The 15440-nt window shown below is 39.9% G+C and overlaps 1 protein-coding gene across 2 annotated transcripts in view; it reads right to left on the reverse strand.

Moving 5' to 3' along the window:
• Positions 1-2126: 2126 nt before the first annotated feature.
• The window catches only part of RGS7 (regulator of G protein signaling 7), a 177506-nt gene continuing 164192 nt past the window's right edge, over positions 2127-15440 (reverse strand). Inside the window, exons 15-18 of one of the 2 annotated variants that reach the window (XM_088143954.1) lie at positions 14523-14709; positions 9674-9763; positions 6514-6567; positions 2127-2793 (exon numbers count right to left, since the gene is read on the reverse strand). In XM_088143954.1, the coding sequence (XP_088000080.1) occupies positions 2743-2793; positions 6514-6567; positions 9674-9763; positions 14523-14709 (382 nt within the window). In that variant the 3' untranslated portion in view covers positions 2127-2742. The remainder of the gene's footprint in view (positions 2794-6513; positions 6568-9673; positions 9764-14522; positions 14710-15440) is intronic. The other variant, XM_088143962.1, reaches the window with a different exon arrangement.

Below are 15440 nucleotides of genomic sequence, written 5' to 3' on the forward strand. Positions count from 1 at the left end.
GATAATGCAGCCCCATGCTGTGAAGGGCTTTAAAGGTCAAAACCAGCACCTTGAATTGGACCTGGAAGCAAACTGGTAACCAGCAGCTCAGGGAGCAGAGGTGTGACATGTGCTGTTCTAGAAGCACACACAACTGCCCGCGCCACTGCATTCTGCACCAGTTGAAGCTTCCGGATATTCTTCAAGGGCAGCCTCATGTAGAATGCATTACAGTAGTCCAGTTGGGAGGGGACTAGGGCATGACTGACTGTGAGCAGAGCCCCCCAATCTAGGAACGGGCGCATGAAGCTGTGCAAAGGCCCTCCTAGCCACAATTGCCATCTGCTCTTGGGGCAGGAGACATGAGTCCAGGACCCCCAGATTGCGCACCGGGTCTGTCTGGGGCAGGGCAACCCCATCCAGCACCAAAGGTGGCATAGTCCTAGAAGTGGCAGGCCCCAAAACCCAAAGCCACTCAGTCTTGCCGGGGTTCAGCTGAAGCCTGTTGTTCCCCATCCAGATCCTCACAGCCTCCAGGCACCAGGATAAGACATTCACAGTGTTGCTTAATTCACCAGGGGCAGAGATATATAATTAGTCATCATCAGTGTACTGATGATAGCTCACCCCATGCCCTCATGTGATGTTAAATAGGAGAGGAAAGAGCACTGTGGTTTATAGGGGGCAGGATCTCACTTCCCCGATCACCACCAAATGGAATCAACCCAGGAGAAAGGAGGCGAACCAGCACAACACCATGCCGCCCATCCCCAATCCTCTGAGCCGATCCAGAAGGATACCACAGTTGATGGTATCAAAAGCTGCAGAGGGGTCAAGTAGGGCAAGGATGGATGCACAACCCCCATCCCACCCTTGCCCGAGGTCATCCAAAAGTGTGACCAACGTTGTTTCCATCCCATACCCAGGCCTCAATCCCAACTGGAAGGGATCCAGATAATCCACTTCTCTCAAGGTTCTCTGGAGCTGCTGGGCAACCACCTTCTCGACCACCTTCCCCAAAAAGGAAAGGCTAGATACTGGACAAAAATTGTCCAGTATAGCGGGGTCCAGAGATGGCTTCTTGAGAAAGGGGCAAACCAAAGCCTCCTTAAGAAGTAAAGGAATGACCCCCTCGCTCAAAGAATTAACCACCGCTAGAACCCACTCACACGGCACCCCCTGGGCTGCCTTAACAAGCCAGGAGGGGCATGGATCTAAAGAGCAGGTGGCTGAACTCACAGTCCTAAGGACCCTGTCCACTTCCTCAGGCCCAGCAGGCTCAAACCTTTCCCAGATAACTGGGCAGGACTCCTCCCCAGGCATCTCCTCCAGATCTGCAACAAGGCTGGCATCCAACTCTGAGTGAATCCGAGCAACTTTTTCTGACAGATGCTGAACAAATTCCTCTGTATGCCCCTGCAAGAGGTTCTTCAAGCTCCTCCTACCCAAGAGGGCTCTTGTCACCCGAGACAGGACCACAGGATGCCTATCTGCAGACACAATAAGGGTGGAGAAGTACTGACACTTTGCTGCCCTTACTGCCACAAGGTAGGCCTTAATAACTGCTCTAACCTGTGTTCGGTCAGGTTCATCCCTTGTTGAACACCACCAATGCTCTAGACATCTCTTCTTTCATCTTCCTCAACTCCTCTGTAAACCACGGGGAGTGATGGGATCCCCAAGTGCAACAGACCAGCAGGAACGGCCTCCAGCTCCCTCTGAAACCCATCCAGGTCCATCAGTTGCCAGGGGTGGACCAGTCTAATGGGTCCAGCCTCCCTGCAATGGATAGTGATGCTAGAGAACTCCAAGGCAATCAGGGCATGATCTGACCATGACAAGGGAGACACCAAAAACTCCCCCAATTTCAGATCACATAGCTACTGCTCCAATAGGAACACCAGATCCAGTATATGACCACTGCCCTGTGTCAGGCTCTGGATGATCTGGGTTAGGCCCATGGCCGTTATGATGGCCATGAACTCCCGAACTGCCTCTTCTATTCTTCTGAGTCCCCTTGTAATTCATGCATTTTGTTGTCGTTATTAATGCATTCTGCAAACAGTGAATAGTTCAAAATAGTTTGAATTATTTGTGTTCCTACCAAGTCAAGAAGCTTAAATCTACCAAACAGAAGAGATTCTGCATATTTTAATGAAAGATAAAACAACAATATAAACATACACAAATTTACAGAGAAAGGATCAGTTTTAATACATTTGGAATAAAAGGATTTCTTTTTTCCCCTTAAAATATGGTATAAAAATAAATGCAAGAAACATTAACAGAATTTACAGACAACAGACAAAGACACAGACTTTCTTTCTTGATGTGAATACACCTGTGAGACAGAACCTTCTGTGCTAATTTATTGTGCAATAGCTGTGATGCCATATTAGGTATATTTATTAATATATTCTTTTTTTACATGTCTTCCAGTTTGTGAATGACAGCACTGTAAATAAACTGTGCCTAACAGAAGCTTTTTTTTTTTTTTAAACTGTACTGGAGCTTGCAGAAAATAAATAGACACAGATCCAGCTTGATACGAAGGCGAAAGTGAGCAGAGAGTTTTCAAAATGGAGGCATCAAAAGGTTAGTGAGTCCCGTGGAGTCTGTAATGCCTTGATATACACAAGAGAAAACAAGTCAGGTCCTTGCTCATGCAACATCTTGTTCTATTGTCCTTTGATTTCAGGCAATTAGTGAGCTACGAAGTATGTATAATGACTGAGTCTGCTTCCATGCTACAAGGTGATACTTTTAGTAGGACTGCACTAGACTGGTTAATCTCTTTGATGTGAGCGATTTCCCCTGAGAAAAAGATAGAAACAAACAAACAAAAGAAAACAGAAGACAGAGGCATGTTCACTGAAAACCCAGTTCATCTTCAAGCACCTACTTGTCTGGCTAACATTTTGCACATTGCTACATTAAATAGGAGATGTCTGTCCTTGGGCTATTGCAGATATGAATAGTTCATCACTTGGTGACTGCAGTATCAAGAGGTTCATGTTATCCCAGGCACAACCGCACAGATGGAAATTTGGGTCACCTCAAATGTGAGGAGTCACTGGAACTGCTTGACAAAACCAGCTTCCAGTCCTCATCAAGGGAAACAGAACCAAATACAAAGAACTTGGGGGGATATGTCTGCTTTGATCAATACGTGCTTGAATACTCTGAGCAAATCAAAGTCCAGTGATTTAAAAAGCATCACTCTCTTAAAACTTTCACATTGTACCCACTGGAAGCCATTAAAATTACATTCCAAAAACATCCAATTTCAGCTGCACATTTTCAGATTTCTCAGCCAAAATACTGATGTTAATGGCCAACTGTCAGGTTCAATGTTCTGAAGGCAGCAATGGAAGATCTGAGCTTCATTATGGTGTCCTGAATTCTAATGCAATGAGTTTAAACAATCAAACAGCCAATTCATTATGCACTATTGCTGATATGGCTTACATTTTAAATACAATCCATTTATATTGCTGATGATAATTAAATTCATATAACCCTCCTCAACATTAAGTTTGCATGGTTATAAACTCATCAGATCTGAACTTTCCTTTCTTTTGATGATTATCACTTGTATTTATTTATTTATTTATCATATTTATATAGCCGCCCATCTCACACAAGGTGATTTTGGGTGGCGTACAACAATTAATTAAATATTAGCAATAATGTCATGAGGCCATATATTAATGACATCTCAATGGCACAACAAATGGTTGTCATAAAGTCATTTGAATCTCTCATATGATGCAGAATATAGAGCTGAAAGCAATGGGCAGCATGAATGTATATATTTCTACAAAATCACAGAGGTTTTGCAGTTCTAAAACCAAAGGTTTCAGAGACGCAGAAGGAAATTATTCAGATATGGTGGTTTCTATGATCCTCTCTTTTTTCTAATTTCTACTTTACATTCATATACAATTACACTAAACTGTACTTTCTTGGCACTGAGCATAACAATACAAGTAAAATATTTGAAGCTACCACATGCATTTCACAATTTCTGAAATAAACTGTGATCACACTCAAGTTATTGTGCCTATAACTTATCAGGTATCTTGTGGTGCCCAAAGATAACTGTAGGGAGATTCCTTTGCTGTTAGCATGTCATGGCAGCTGATAACGATAATGCTATCTACCAAACTACCTCACCAGCTAGAGTTGTATCTGGGTATTATAACATTAGCCAACTGGTACAGAAGCCCAGAAGTCAGGGAATATTTATGACTGGGCATCAGTACATCCAGCACAAGTATGTCTACAAAAGAAAATAAACAATAGGAGGATGGTTAGATGAAAATGTCATTAATAAGTTCATTGAACTGGACTGTTTTTTTAACCTAGTTAGTTATTTGAGGTGCTTATATTTATTAGCACTTTATGATCATTAGATTGGTTAAAGGCAGAAAACACTGTGTTAAATGAAAGGGACACAGTCTCTATAATCCTGCTGACACACACAGTATTAGAAGGGGCATTACCAACATCTTTTATACACCTCAACACTTTTTCTCTCACTGAACTTCTGTTGCTGCTGATCCATTGTGGGAAACATTTTGTAAGGACAACTTGCTGGAGCTTATGCTCTTGATACATTAATTTTAATAACTGGATGGAGTTGCCATTTTAGAATTTCTTACTGTGTCAATTCTACTAGCAAAAAGATACATAATTTACATTTGGTTCTCACATTCTGACCAGCAAAGCAACTGGCTAATATAAATCTCCCATCAAACTACCCCTTCTGTTATCCATACTGTCATGTCTCATCAAATCCCAATTATATTTCTGCTATGGATACTGGACATCCAAACCCTGTTCTAAGCAGCTCCAGCCAGTCTCATCTGAATTAATAGCTATTTTTCAAATTTCAGATGGACTCAAGTCATGCCTGGAGTTTGTTGAAGCTTGATCATCTAAGCTAGGAAGGATGGAAAAATAGAGGATGCTTTGTTACAATGGCACAGGTAATGTGTGGTTATGGCTTTACAAACTTTGATAGCTATCACAAAAGAGATATTTTTTAGAGTTCAGAGGTCACAATATTCTGTTTGAGTCTTATGATTTCATGAGTTATACGTCTCAGGAGGTGGCAGTATCTGAACTTCTCTGGCCTTAGAAGCTAAACAGAATTGCACCTGGTTAGTATTTAGAGATCTTCAGACAACACCAGGGCTGTAGATTATATTGGGGAATGAAAAAAAAAAAAATCCTGGAAATAGCCAATGGCAAACTACTTCTACATTGCTGCCAATACAGCAAGTCACCAGAGATTGAATTTGACTTGAAGGAGATCACTTTATAGTTATAAGAGAGCATTCAGTTACACATCTCCAAATGTTATAATGCTGCTTTTCTAGATCTTTTTTGTCCCCAAACAATAACAGAATTCACAGTGTAACATGCTGTGGTGAAACCACCATGCAAAAATAGGGGTTTTTGTTTCAGACTCTCCACTAATTTTTTGTTTGTTTGTTTGTTTGGCTGACAAGCAGGGCGGCAATTCTCAAAGAATTCTTAGTGTCCAGGGTTATTTGAAATTAATAGGACGAGAGGATTAAAAAGCCCCAAATCCTGTAATTCTTACATTTATATTGCATTCTATTGCTATTACATTAGAATGTTTCTCCCTAAATATCAATTTCTAAGTCCCATCCTCCAGAAATATCTAATTTTCCTTGCAGGCATCAAAAGCACTCCAGATCATGCTACTCATGATCTCTATCGGCTATGTAGCTCTTATCATTATATTAAAAACATTTCAAACCTTGCTTATTTAGAAACGATGAAAGGAATTGGTTTATAAAGACAAGAAAAACAAAAACCATGATCTTTGCTGATGTTCTTCATAAATCACCACTTCAGTACACACAGCTTTGTTAACTGACTGCAACAGCAAAAGCCACAATACAGCACACTTATGCACGCTCACACACACGTGCGCACAGGAAATGCACACAACTCAGCGGACAATGTCAACAAACTGGAGTAGAAGCCAAAGATCTTTCTACCTCTTTTCATAACAGGTTAGTGCTCGCCCTCAGTGTTGGTGTACAGTTTTTATGGCAGGGGAAAATTGGGATGTTTCTGCCCTACAAAAATAAATGTGTTGAATGCTTTAGTTGGAACCCATGCAATGGTTGAAAAATGCGATCCAAAGGCATTGGCACACACATTGTTAAAACAAATCCCAGAGACCCCAATCTAATGTTATTGAAAAAGGTGGCTTTGAAAAGAAAATGTAGGGTGAAATGGAACCAGTCTAGTAACGTTATTCTCTCACTTCTTAAAAGAAAAGGTTCCAGTTTTCCTTTTCTGGGAAAATATCAAGGTGGCATTGTTAAGTTGTTTAAGCTGCTTCTCTGCTCTTGCTGTTTAAGCCATTCCCAGTCGTTTCAGCAGAGCCTGGCTTGTAACAGCCCCTGGTGGCTGGAGTTCAGTGTCAACATAACCCACATAATATCAGAGGACAATCCGTCAACCGTAAGGCTCATGAGGTTATAAACTTACCACACTTCGTGTGAATTTCTCAAATGATGTTCGGCGATCCAGTGTATTTCCCAACTTGTGAAAGAAAAAAATATAAAGGGGAAACAAAAGCAAAAGAAGCCAAAAAAAAGAACAGACCACGAAAATAAAAGGACAATGAAGCAATGGGTTGCTAAAACACAAAAGTCATGGGGGGAAAAAACCCACAGCACAAAAGCAAGTGTAGAAGATGAAATGCTCATAGCAATAGAAGGGAAAATATATTTTCCCCCACAATTTTCACCTGATGCAGGGAGGTACAAATGCATAGAGGTGTATAGGTTGCCCACCTGAATGTAGTCTTAGGCATGCAGAGGAGCACAGAGCAGCTGGAAGGGGTGGGGCAGAGAGAATCACACTTGGCACCCAGAGCATTTGTCCCATGCTTCATCCACCCCCCTTACATGGATGTCTGCCTGGGTCAGCTTTGACAGTGCTGATCCACTGGATGGAGAACAGCACTGACGTACGAGATCAGAGCTTTTGCTTAGAAATAACTGCCAAGCTGATCAAACTGGGATAATACAAAACAAACATGAAATTAAAACAGGACAAGGAGCCCTGCACACTCTGCCAATTGCATGACCACTTACAAAATCTAAGAACATAAACTAATTTTGTTTAAAAAAACCTCTTCTGTTTGCTTCAGATCTCCATTTATTTACTGTATTAATACTATCTCAAAAGTGAGAAGGAGTGGGTTTGAAACGGTTCTCAAGGCACACAGGCCATTAAATGTAAGGGCAATGCATTGCTCTGAGTTCCCTGTATCTTTTAAAATGCTAAATAGCGTAAGTTGAATAATCTAGATCAGATCCCTGATGTACAGGGAGATGGCTGCCACAGTCCCAACAAGATGCCCTGCCAAGTTGCTATTATCTCACAGAGCCAATACGAGCTTTGGGAGAGGAATTATTTTGTTGCATCCCTAGTAGATGCCCTTCCTAAACTTGCTATTTGGATGGTTTCCATTTTTTTCTTGGTTTCCTATTGTTTTTAACCATTTAAAGGGAAGGAACGCGAACTAACTACAAAACTGGATTATGAATCTGCACTGTTGGTTTCTTTATCTTCTGTCTTTCTAGTTTTACAGACTGATATAAGAAACCAGTCCTATCCAAGCATCGTTCTACATAAAGCTAGAAAACCTGCTCTCCACTGTTTCTACACTAATTTTTTTTTTCCTACTAGATCTTTGTACATCCAGCAAAAACATCTGAAACAAACTACATAAGTATATTTGGTTGTATCCAGAGATCTGATGATTTGAAGCCCTGTGTCATCAGAGTTAATTGAACCTCCTTCTGGAGCCTTTTAAAATCTCCATGGGGAATGTGCAGAGATCCACAAATTCAGATGTGCAAAACCAATGGAAGCAGGCCATCCATGCATACCTATTCCCCACAACCCAAGTAAGTTCTCTCTGTGCATCCATGGTCATTATAGTATTTATTTCAGGGGGCTTACACAAAGGAGTGTCCCAGTAACTGTGTCCTGGGGATCCACTAGTAGTACAACTCAATAACACAGAGTCTGTATGTGCCATGGTGCCCATAACACTCCAGATGACCTCCATGGACTTCCAAAATTAATAGTCATAGTAATAATAAATATTTTGAAATAATAAAAGTCAAAACATTCCCAACATCAAACTCCTCCTCCATGGCAGGTCTTGGTTCCATTGATACACATTGAGTAGGAAGATCTAAAGGAGGTATCTCAGCTTGTTTGGCTCTATGCAGAAACTATCCATGATCAGAAACCTTAATAAGATAGAGTTTCTAATCCCAGATTCTTCTAACCACATACAGGAGCCTATTTTCAGACTTTTCTTCTCAAAAGGAAAGATCAAGGGTGGAGTGACTGATGATTCTGAGGTGGGAATGGTGTACCCAGGCTATCCACCCCTGCTATATGCACTAGAATTAGGGTGGCCAGTTGTCCAGAATTATGCAGAACAATCTGAAGTTTTTGAAGTTTGCCCTCTACCCTCTGGAGGATTCACCTTTTGTGTTTGATCTGCTTCTGTCTCCTCTCTGGTAGGGCTAATCAGTCTGGACTGCAAAAATCCAGGCAACTGCTAGATGGCAGCAAAGACTTAGTGTTTCCTGATTTTTTTCCCCTGCTACCTAGCGGGCTGGGTTTTTGCAATCTAGATCTGCTAATCTTACTCTCCAGATGACTAGCAGGATATGATGTGGAGGCAGTAAGAGTACAAGTAGGCATGAGACTGATTTGGCTGGCTCCAAGAAGTTTATGTGTTGGTGAGGCAGAATAGTCTAATCAGGAAGAAGGTTGGCAAGGCAAAACAAATGGCTGAGCACTGAGGCAAGCTCTTTCTTCTTTCTTTTGGTGGCCAAAAGTCCCACCAAGAATGAATGGGGAGAGGAGATGGTGGATAAAACAGAGAAAGTACTGAGTGTGCTAGAAATAAAAGTATGTGTAAGAGTAAGTAGAGTCTAGATAAGTGTGGTAAGTACACATTTAAGATTATTTGTTATTGCTATGTTTTGGGGACATTAAGTTCACTGTCCTTTCTTTCATCATGTTCTCCTTCCTTACTATCCCTGTCTGCCTTTCTTAGGAAGTTTTAATGGCTACCCTGGCTGGAATTCTGTTTTTCAGACACAAACACTGAACAGAACCACTGTAACATGAAAACAGAATTCCCAGTAACCAAGGAATTTTATCTCTCTAAAATTGCATGCATTTATTAGGTATGGACTGAATCCTGACTGAGCTCAGTGGGTCAGCTTCGACTATAAAAATCTTAGATAAAACAAACTCAGTGTTTGTAGCTTTATACAGTTAATTTATATCTGATGCAAAGTAAGAATCAATATATAACTATACTTATGGGTTTTTCTAAAACTTTTTGACCTACTCTTAACTTTTTCCTAAGTTATAGTCCTATGATTCATATAAGAATTATACAATGGGAATGTCAAAACGGAATTAATTTGGTCATGCAAAGATGCAAAATGAATATAGGCATGGATCCCACCATCATTATGTGATGCTCAGACTGAACTAAACTCTTCACCTACCAGATATGCAGCTCATTTACCCAAGGAGAGAAAGTATGATAGAAAGGGAACCACTGCTGAAAGAATGGAAATACATAGAAAAGATGGAATAATACCTTCTTCTTGGCCTGCAGTAATTCCTGGTAGGCACTGGAACGTATAAAACGTGGATATGAATCACTTTTCATCAATTTGTAGATGTGCTCCTAAAGTGAAAGAATATCGGAAAGTTTACACAATGAAATCTGATCTTTTGAAAGTAGTTTTTTAAAAAATAGAATACAAACCAGAAAAATAATGCAGATTATTGTGTATGTATTACATTCATTCCTAGGGCAGCCTAAAATTTGGTTCTGTTCATACAGTGCTTGCTAAATGATTTCTAACAAACTTGCAAACAAGTTTTTCAATTAACGAAATTAGCAAGAATTAGCATCAATCCAAGCATTATGGGAGTGTTCTGCACAAGCCAGTTTGATTCAGCAAAAAAGAGGCTTTGGATGGCAATTGACCTAATTTGCATGTATTAGTCTTTACTACAGTTATAGTGCAAACATGTCAGGATACACAGAACTTAGGGTCTGTGATATCCTTAAAGTACTGATTGCTTAAGAAAAATCTACAGATGTGAGATTGTTGCCAGATTACTGAGTTTGGGATAATTACAATCAGTTTGGTCTGATGCCATATTGCATCAGGGGATGGAAAGTAAATAATGCTGAATGTTTTGTTGAAATCCTTGTCTCCTCAACAGGAGCAACTACAGGTAGTCCCCAGGTTAAGAATGCCCGGTTTAAGGATGACCTATGGTTAAGAACAGAGCCTATTGTAGCAAAATTTGAGTTAAATACACAATGGTTCGAGTTAAATACACAATGGTTCAAGTTAATTACACAATACTACTTATACAGTAATATGCAACAATACTGTTCTGGCTTACATACAAATTTGATTTAGGAATGGGGAACAGAACTTGTTCTTAAACTGGGGACTACCTGTATGTAGGAGGGGTACATGAATCCTTCTCAAACAAAGAAAGGGAGGGATGAGACTGCTTTTGGAAAGCAGACTGAGAACCAACAAAATGAGACGCAGAAAACCAAGTCAGAGTAGAAGTTTGAAAGGAAGGTGGCTAGTCAGAAACCTCTCATGAGTTACCTGCTGCAGGGCACTGAGCTGTTACAGGCTTTCAGTGCTCCATATTTTACTTATAAATAAACCAAATATTACAAAAAAAATCTCTTCTGACAGAAGTGAAACTGTGGAATCCTTGGTGCTCTCTGAGTTTGGTTGTTAGATTGCAGACATTTCATTACCCAGCTAGGTAATATCATAAGTGCTTGTGAGCATGGAGTTTGCTCCCTGTTTATATATAATAGCTTGCCCTGCCAGTGTTGATGGGGTGTGGTATTATTCTCGGTGGTTCCTTGATTACAGTATTGTTTTCTGCTTGATTGTTTGCTTGATTGCTTGTCTCCTTAGTGGTTCCTTGATCAGAGTATTGTTTTCTGCTTGTTTGTCTGGTGTTAATCCCTGCTAATCTGGGTGTTGGCTGCTGGAGAGGATGTGTTCTGGTCTTTTTGTTTCCTTCTTAACTTTCTTATTGTCTCTTTTGAATGGTGTATAAATGTGGTTTATCTCTATGTGTCTATTGATGGTTAATGTGTCTGAGTGCCAAGCTTCCAGGGATTCCCTAGCATTTTTGGTTTGGTTTGGTTTGGTCTAGGACGCTCACAGTTTCCCAGCTAAAATTATGGTTGAGTCTGTCCATGTGTTGTGAGATTAAGGAGTTTTCATCATGTCTTCTGCTAGTTGGTGTTCATGGACACACTCTGCTAGTCTTCTGCCTATCTGTCCTACATAGTGGTTGTGACAGTCCTTACACTGTATGTTGTAGATGACTCCTGTTTTTTGTTCTTGGGCTACTGGTTCTTTTGGTTTAGTTAAGATGTTTTGGAGGGCTTTACTTAGTTTGTGTGCTATGGTAATGCTATGTGGTTGTAATAGTCTGTTGGCTGTTTCTGATATGTTTTTGATGTATGGTAGTGTATCCTTTTCATAGTTTGTGTTGGTTTTGCTGTGGTGGGTTGAGTGGTCAGGCGCTTTTTGATGAAGTTGCATGGGTTATCCATTTTGTTGGAAGATGTTGTATAGGTGGTCTGTTTCCTTCTTCTGGTGTTCTGGGTTGCTGCAGAGTGATTGTGCTCATCTGAATAATGTTCTTACACAGCACCTCTTATGGGAGGTTAGGGTTGTTACTCTGATAATGGAGCGCTTGATTAGTGTGGAAGTGAAGTAGTGCAAAGTAGCAGTGAAACTGTTAGAAGAGCTTTTGTTCCTAGAACTTTTCACTGCTTGGGAAGGTGGGGACATGACTAACACCATGCATTTGGCTTATAGAGACATGTTTGTTTATTTCTAAGATCATTTAGTTGTCCTATAGCTAACATTACCCTGAATAACACACATCATAAAACTATAAATCAAAATCCATGTAAATCAAAAAACAATAATCTGTATCTGCAGGGCATTTCTCTCAACCACATGTCCTAGGTGGTCATCCCCACAGGGGGATGCCAAGGATCCCCAACCCATATGGGCTCAAGGGAACAAAGGCCCTGAAGTGATCTTCCTCTGTGGCTGCCCCCAAAGTACTTGTCTTACCCTCCAAAAAAACTCTTAGCCTTTTTCAAGGTGATGAAAACAATTTTATTTGGTAGAGATTTTGAGTGCTGGTGATGGTTTGGGGTATTTTTATTTCTGAGCCCTTTTTAAAAAAGAAAATGGTATTATTGGTTCATTTGGGTTTCTTTTTCTATAGGTCTCTTTTTTATGTCATTTATTGTAAATTTCTTGGAGTCTCTGAAGTGAGTAAATACAAAGAATTTTATATAATTATAAAACAAATAAAATAATCCAGTAACAGAACTAGAGGCTAAAAGGGATATCATAAGAAGATGGAGGGAAAGACTGAGCAGCAGAATGAAGATACAAAGCATTAAAAGACCAAGAGATTTCTTAAAAAGTATTTTCCTGATGCTGAAAAGATAACAAATGATAGTATAATTGGGAAGCTGCTACTGAAAAGCCTTGCTTCTGAGTAATTACCTGCTAAATGAACATCTGAGGATTTCTACAATCTTTAAAGGTACATCAGGATAAAGTGTACATAAAAGACTTTTGCATTTCTAAACAATAGCACTTCTGTTTAAACAGCTGCCAGCTGATATTTTTCATATAACACAGCTACCAAAACGAGTAGAGAACATGGCTCACTTCAACCCACAGTCTTAAACACAGAGATGTTTAAGATATGTGGGGAGCTGGGGAATTCTGGGAGTTGAAGTCCACACATCTTAAAGTTGTCAAGTTTGAGAAACACTGCACTAGCCAGTCACCTGCACTAACACAAACCTACAGGAGAGACCAACAAGAAGGCTGGTGTGGAAAATATGAATATAGGCAGCCATCTAGTGGTGTGAAAGGCTGTTAGCATTTGCTGTATAGATTTTAGCCAGTACTGTAGAAAGCTTCAGAAGCATTTTCAAAGAACCTCTGTGTCCCTACGCCAGTGTTGTCCAAACTTAGCCACTTTAAGATGAGTGGACTTCAACTCCCAGAATTCCCTAGCCAGCATGGCTGGCTGGGGAATTCTAGGAGTTGAAGTCCACTCATCTTAAAGTGGCCAAGTTTGGACAACACTGCCCTACGCCTCTTGGCCCTGTCCGGAAGAAGCAGGCAGCTACAGCCAACCTCTTTGGCCAACACGCTGTAAGTTCAGGATCAAATTCAGCTAAGTTGATTTAGTTTATACATCTGGGGGAGACTGAATTTGGGTATGATCTTCAATTCATTTGAGGAAATAAATATTTTTTCTGAAAATGTTTTAGGGTGGTTTGGATTAATTAAGTGGCTTGCCTTCTATAAAACAGGTATTCAGTTTGCATCTGAAAACTATGTGAGTAAACAACAGGTTTTATATTTTGAATCAGGCCTTGTATTTGTTTCTTGTGCTAGTCACATCTTGGGGTAGAACAGCCTAATAATTTTATTGGTAACCCCAATGCCAAGTAAACTAATCTGAAGCAATATATCACAATTCACAGGACAATTTGCACACTGAAAAGCTCAACAACATGTAATACTTTGGAGGAAAGACCATTTATGAAAAAGATGTTGACATTCTGTAGAAAATTTGTTTTAATGCAGAGTAATGTATAATGTTATTTGAGCCAAGGAGAGCACTTAGCAAAAAGCAGGTAGGGCCAAGATAAAAGCAAAATGTTATTTCATTTTAAATTAAATTAAATTAATTCAGTTTAATCAAATACTTCCATAGCCAGAGGCATCCTTAGTGGGAATGAAGGCAAGCCAGTGACAAAAGCAGCATTGTGGCATCATGACGCAAGCTCCATCTTTTTTGTACGCACATTATGTGTACAACAGAGGCAGAGCTTCCATTACTACAACACAACCCTGCTTTTGTCATACTTTCTCCTTCTGTTCCTTAAAAATTACAGTTTGGAGTAGCTCTGTGGCCATTCCCAAAACTTTAGGAACTGACCTGTTGCTTAGGATAGTTGTGCAGCTAGCTGCAAGAGGAAAGCAAGTTACATTGCGTTTCCATTACTTCTATAATTTCTAGAATGCAAATGAACTTTGTTCGCCTATAAACAACAGTAAGATCTATGCTTATTAAGAAACTTTATTATTAGGAGACAACATTTGTGTTGGTTTCAGGGAAATCATATCTAGGATTCATTGGAGCATGCCTATTTTTAATTAGTGGGCAAGTCATTATAATAGAATTTAAGCAGTTTTAGCATATTGTATGTATATAGTACTTTTTGTTAAATATACATTTGGAATATTAGGAATGGTAAAGCCAGAAACAGTTTTTCACTGCACTATATCTCCATCAACATCAAGACATTTGTACCTACCTGTACAAACAGATCTACTAACCTGAGCATCGTCAAATGTATATCGCCCTGGTTCCTTCACATTCTGTGTGGTTTTATCATAACTTTTTGAGTCTAGATTAATGGCACTCGGTGCTCCAGGAGCAAGAAATTCTTGCCAGATTTCCTGTACTCTGGCAGGAACCTCACGTATGGGTCTCTTCTTCAGATCTTCTACTGCTAACCAGAACCTATATAAGGAAATGGGCAAACAGCAGTTATGGGACAGGATATTGTCATCTTAAAAGGTTGTTTTGACTTTTAAAACATCCCTTTAAAAATACATGTAGAAGCCTGAAAGGACCGCATCATCTATCTGGAATCCCATATACACTTTAGTGTGGACCAGGTGAATCTGGCCATTTCTCATCCATATAGTTCTTGTGTATTTTCTCTCAAAATGTGTATTTGAACATAACCAATAGATGATAGATAGATAGATAGATAGATAGATAGATAGATAGATAGATAGATAGATAGACAGACAGACAGACAGACAGACAGACAGACACTTTGATATATGTGTAAATATTTCAGAAATGCTTTATATTATAGGAAGTGCCAAATGTGATGGATAAATAACTGCGGATGCTCCCAGGAGCTAGTAAATTGTCTATAGACATGTCAAAATTTGCAGTGATTGATATCTGCAAGCTTCTTACCCTGGTTTGAGTTCAAAGCAGCTGAACATGCAAGTGTCTCCAATGTGAGGGCAACTGCATTTAAGGCAGTGTAATTTTATTTATTAGGCATATCTTGTGGACAGATGCATTTAGGGGAAGGGGTCCAGGGGGAACAAATGATAAAACAAATGCTGCACTGTTGTGATTCAAGCTCCACCCCTTTTATATGTGCACCATGGTGGCACATATTGGTTTTGCCAGTTTGACCGAAACACCAGAATCTGTCGATGCTGTGGTTG

This window comes from Python bivittatus, unplaced genomic scaffold (genome assembly GCF_059951505.1).
Source record: "Python bivittatus isolate LINGU-HERP-01145 unplaced genomic scaffold, Pbiv_v1 ctg000020_np1212, whole genome shotgun sequence".
Classification (NCBI taxonomy): Eukaryota; Metazoa; Chordata; class Lepidosauria; order Squamata; family Pythonidae; genus Python; species Python bivittatus.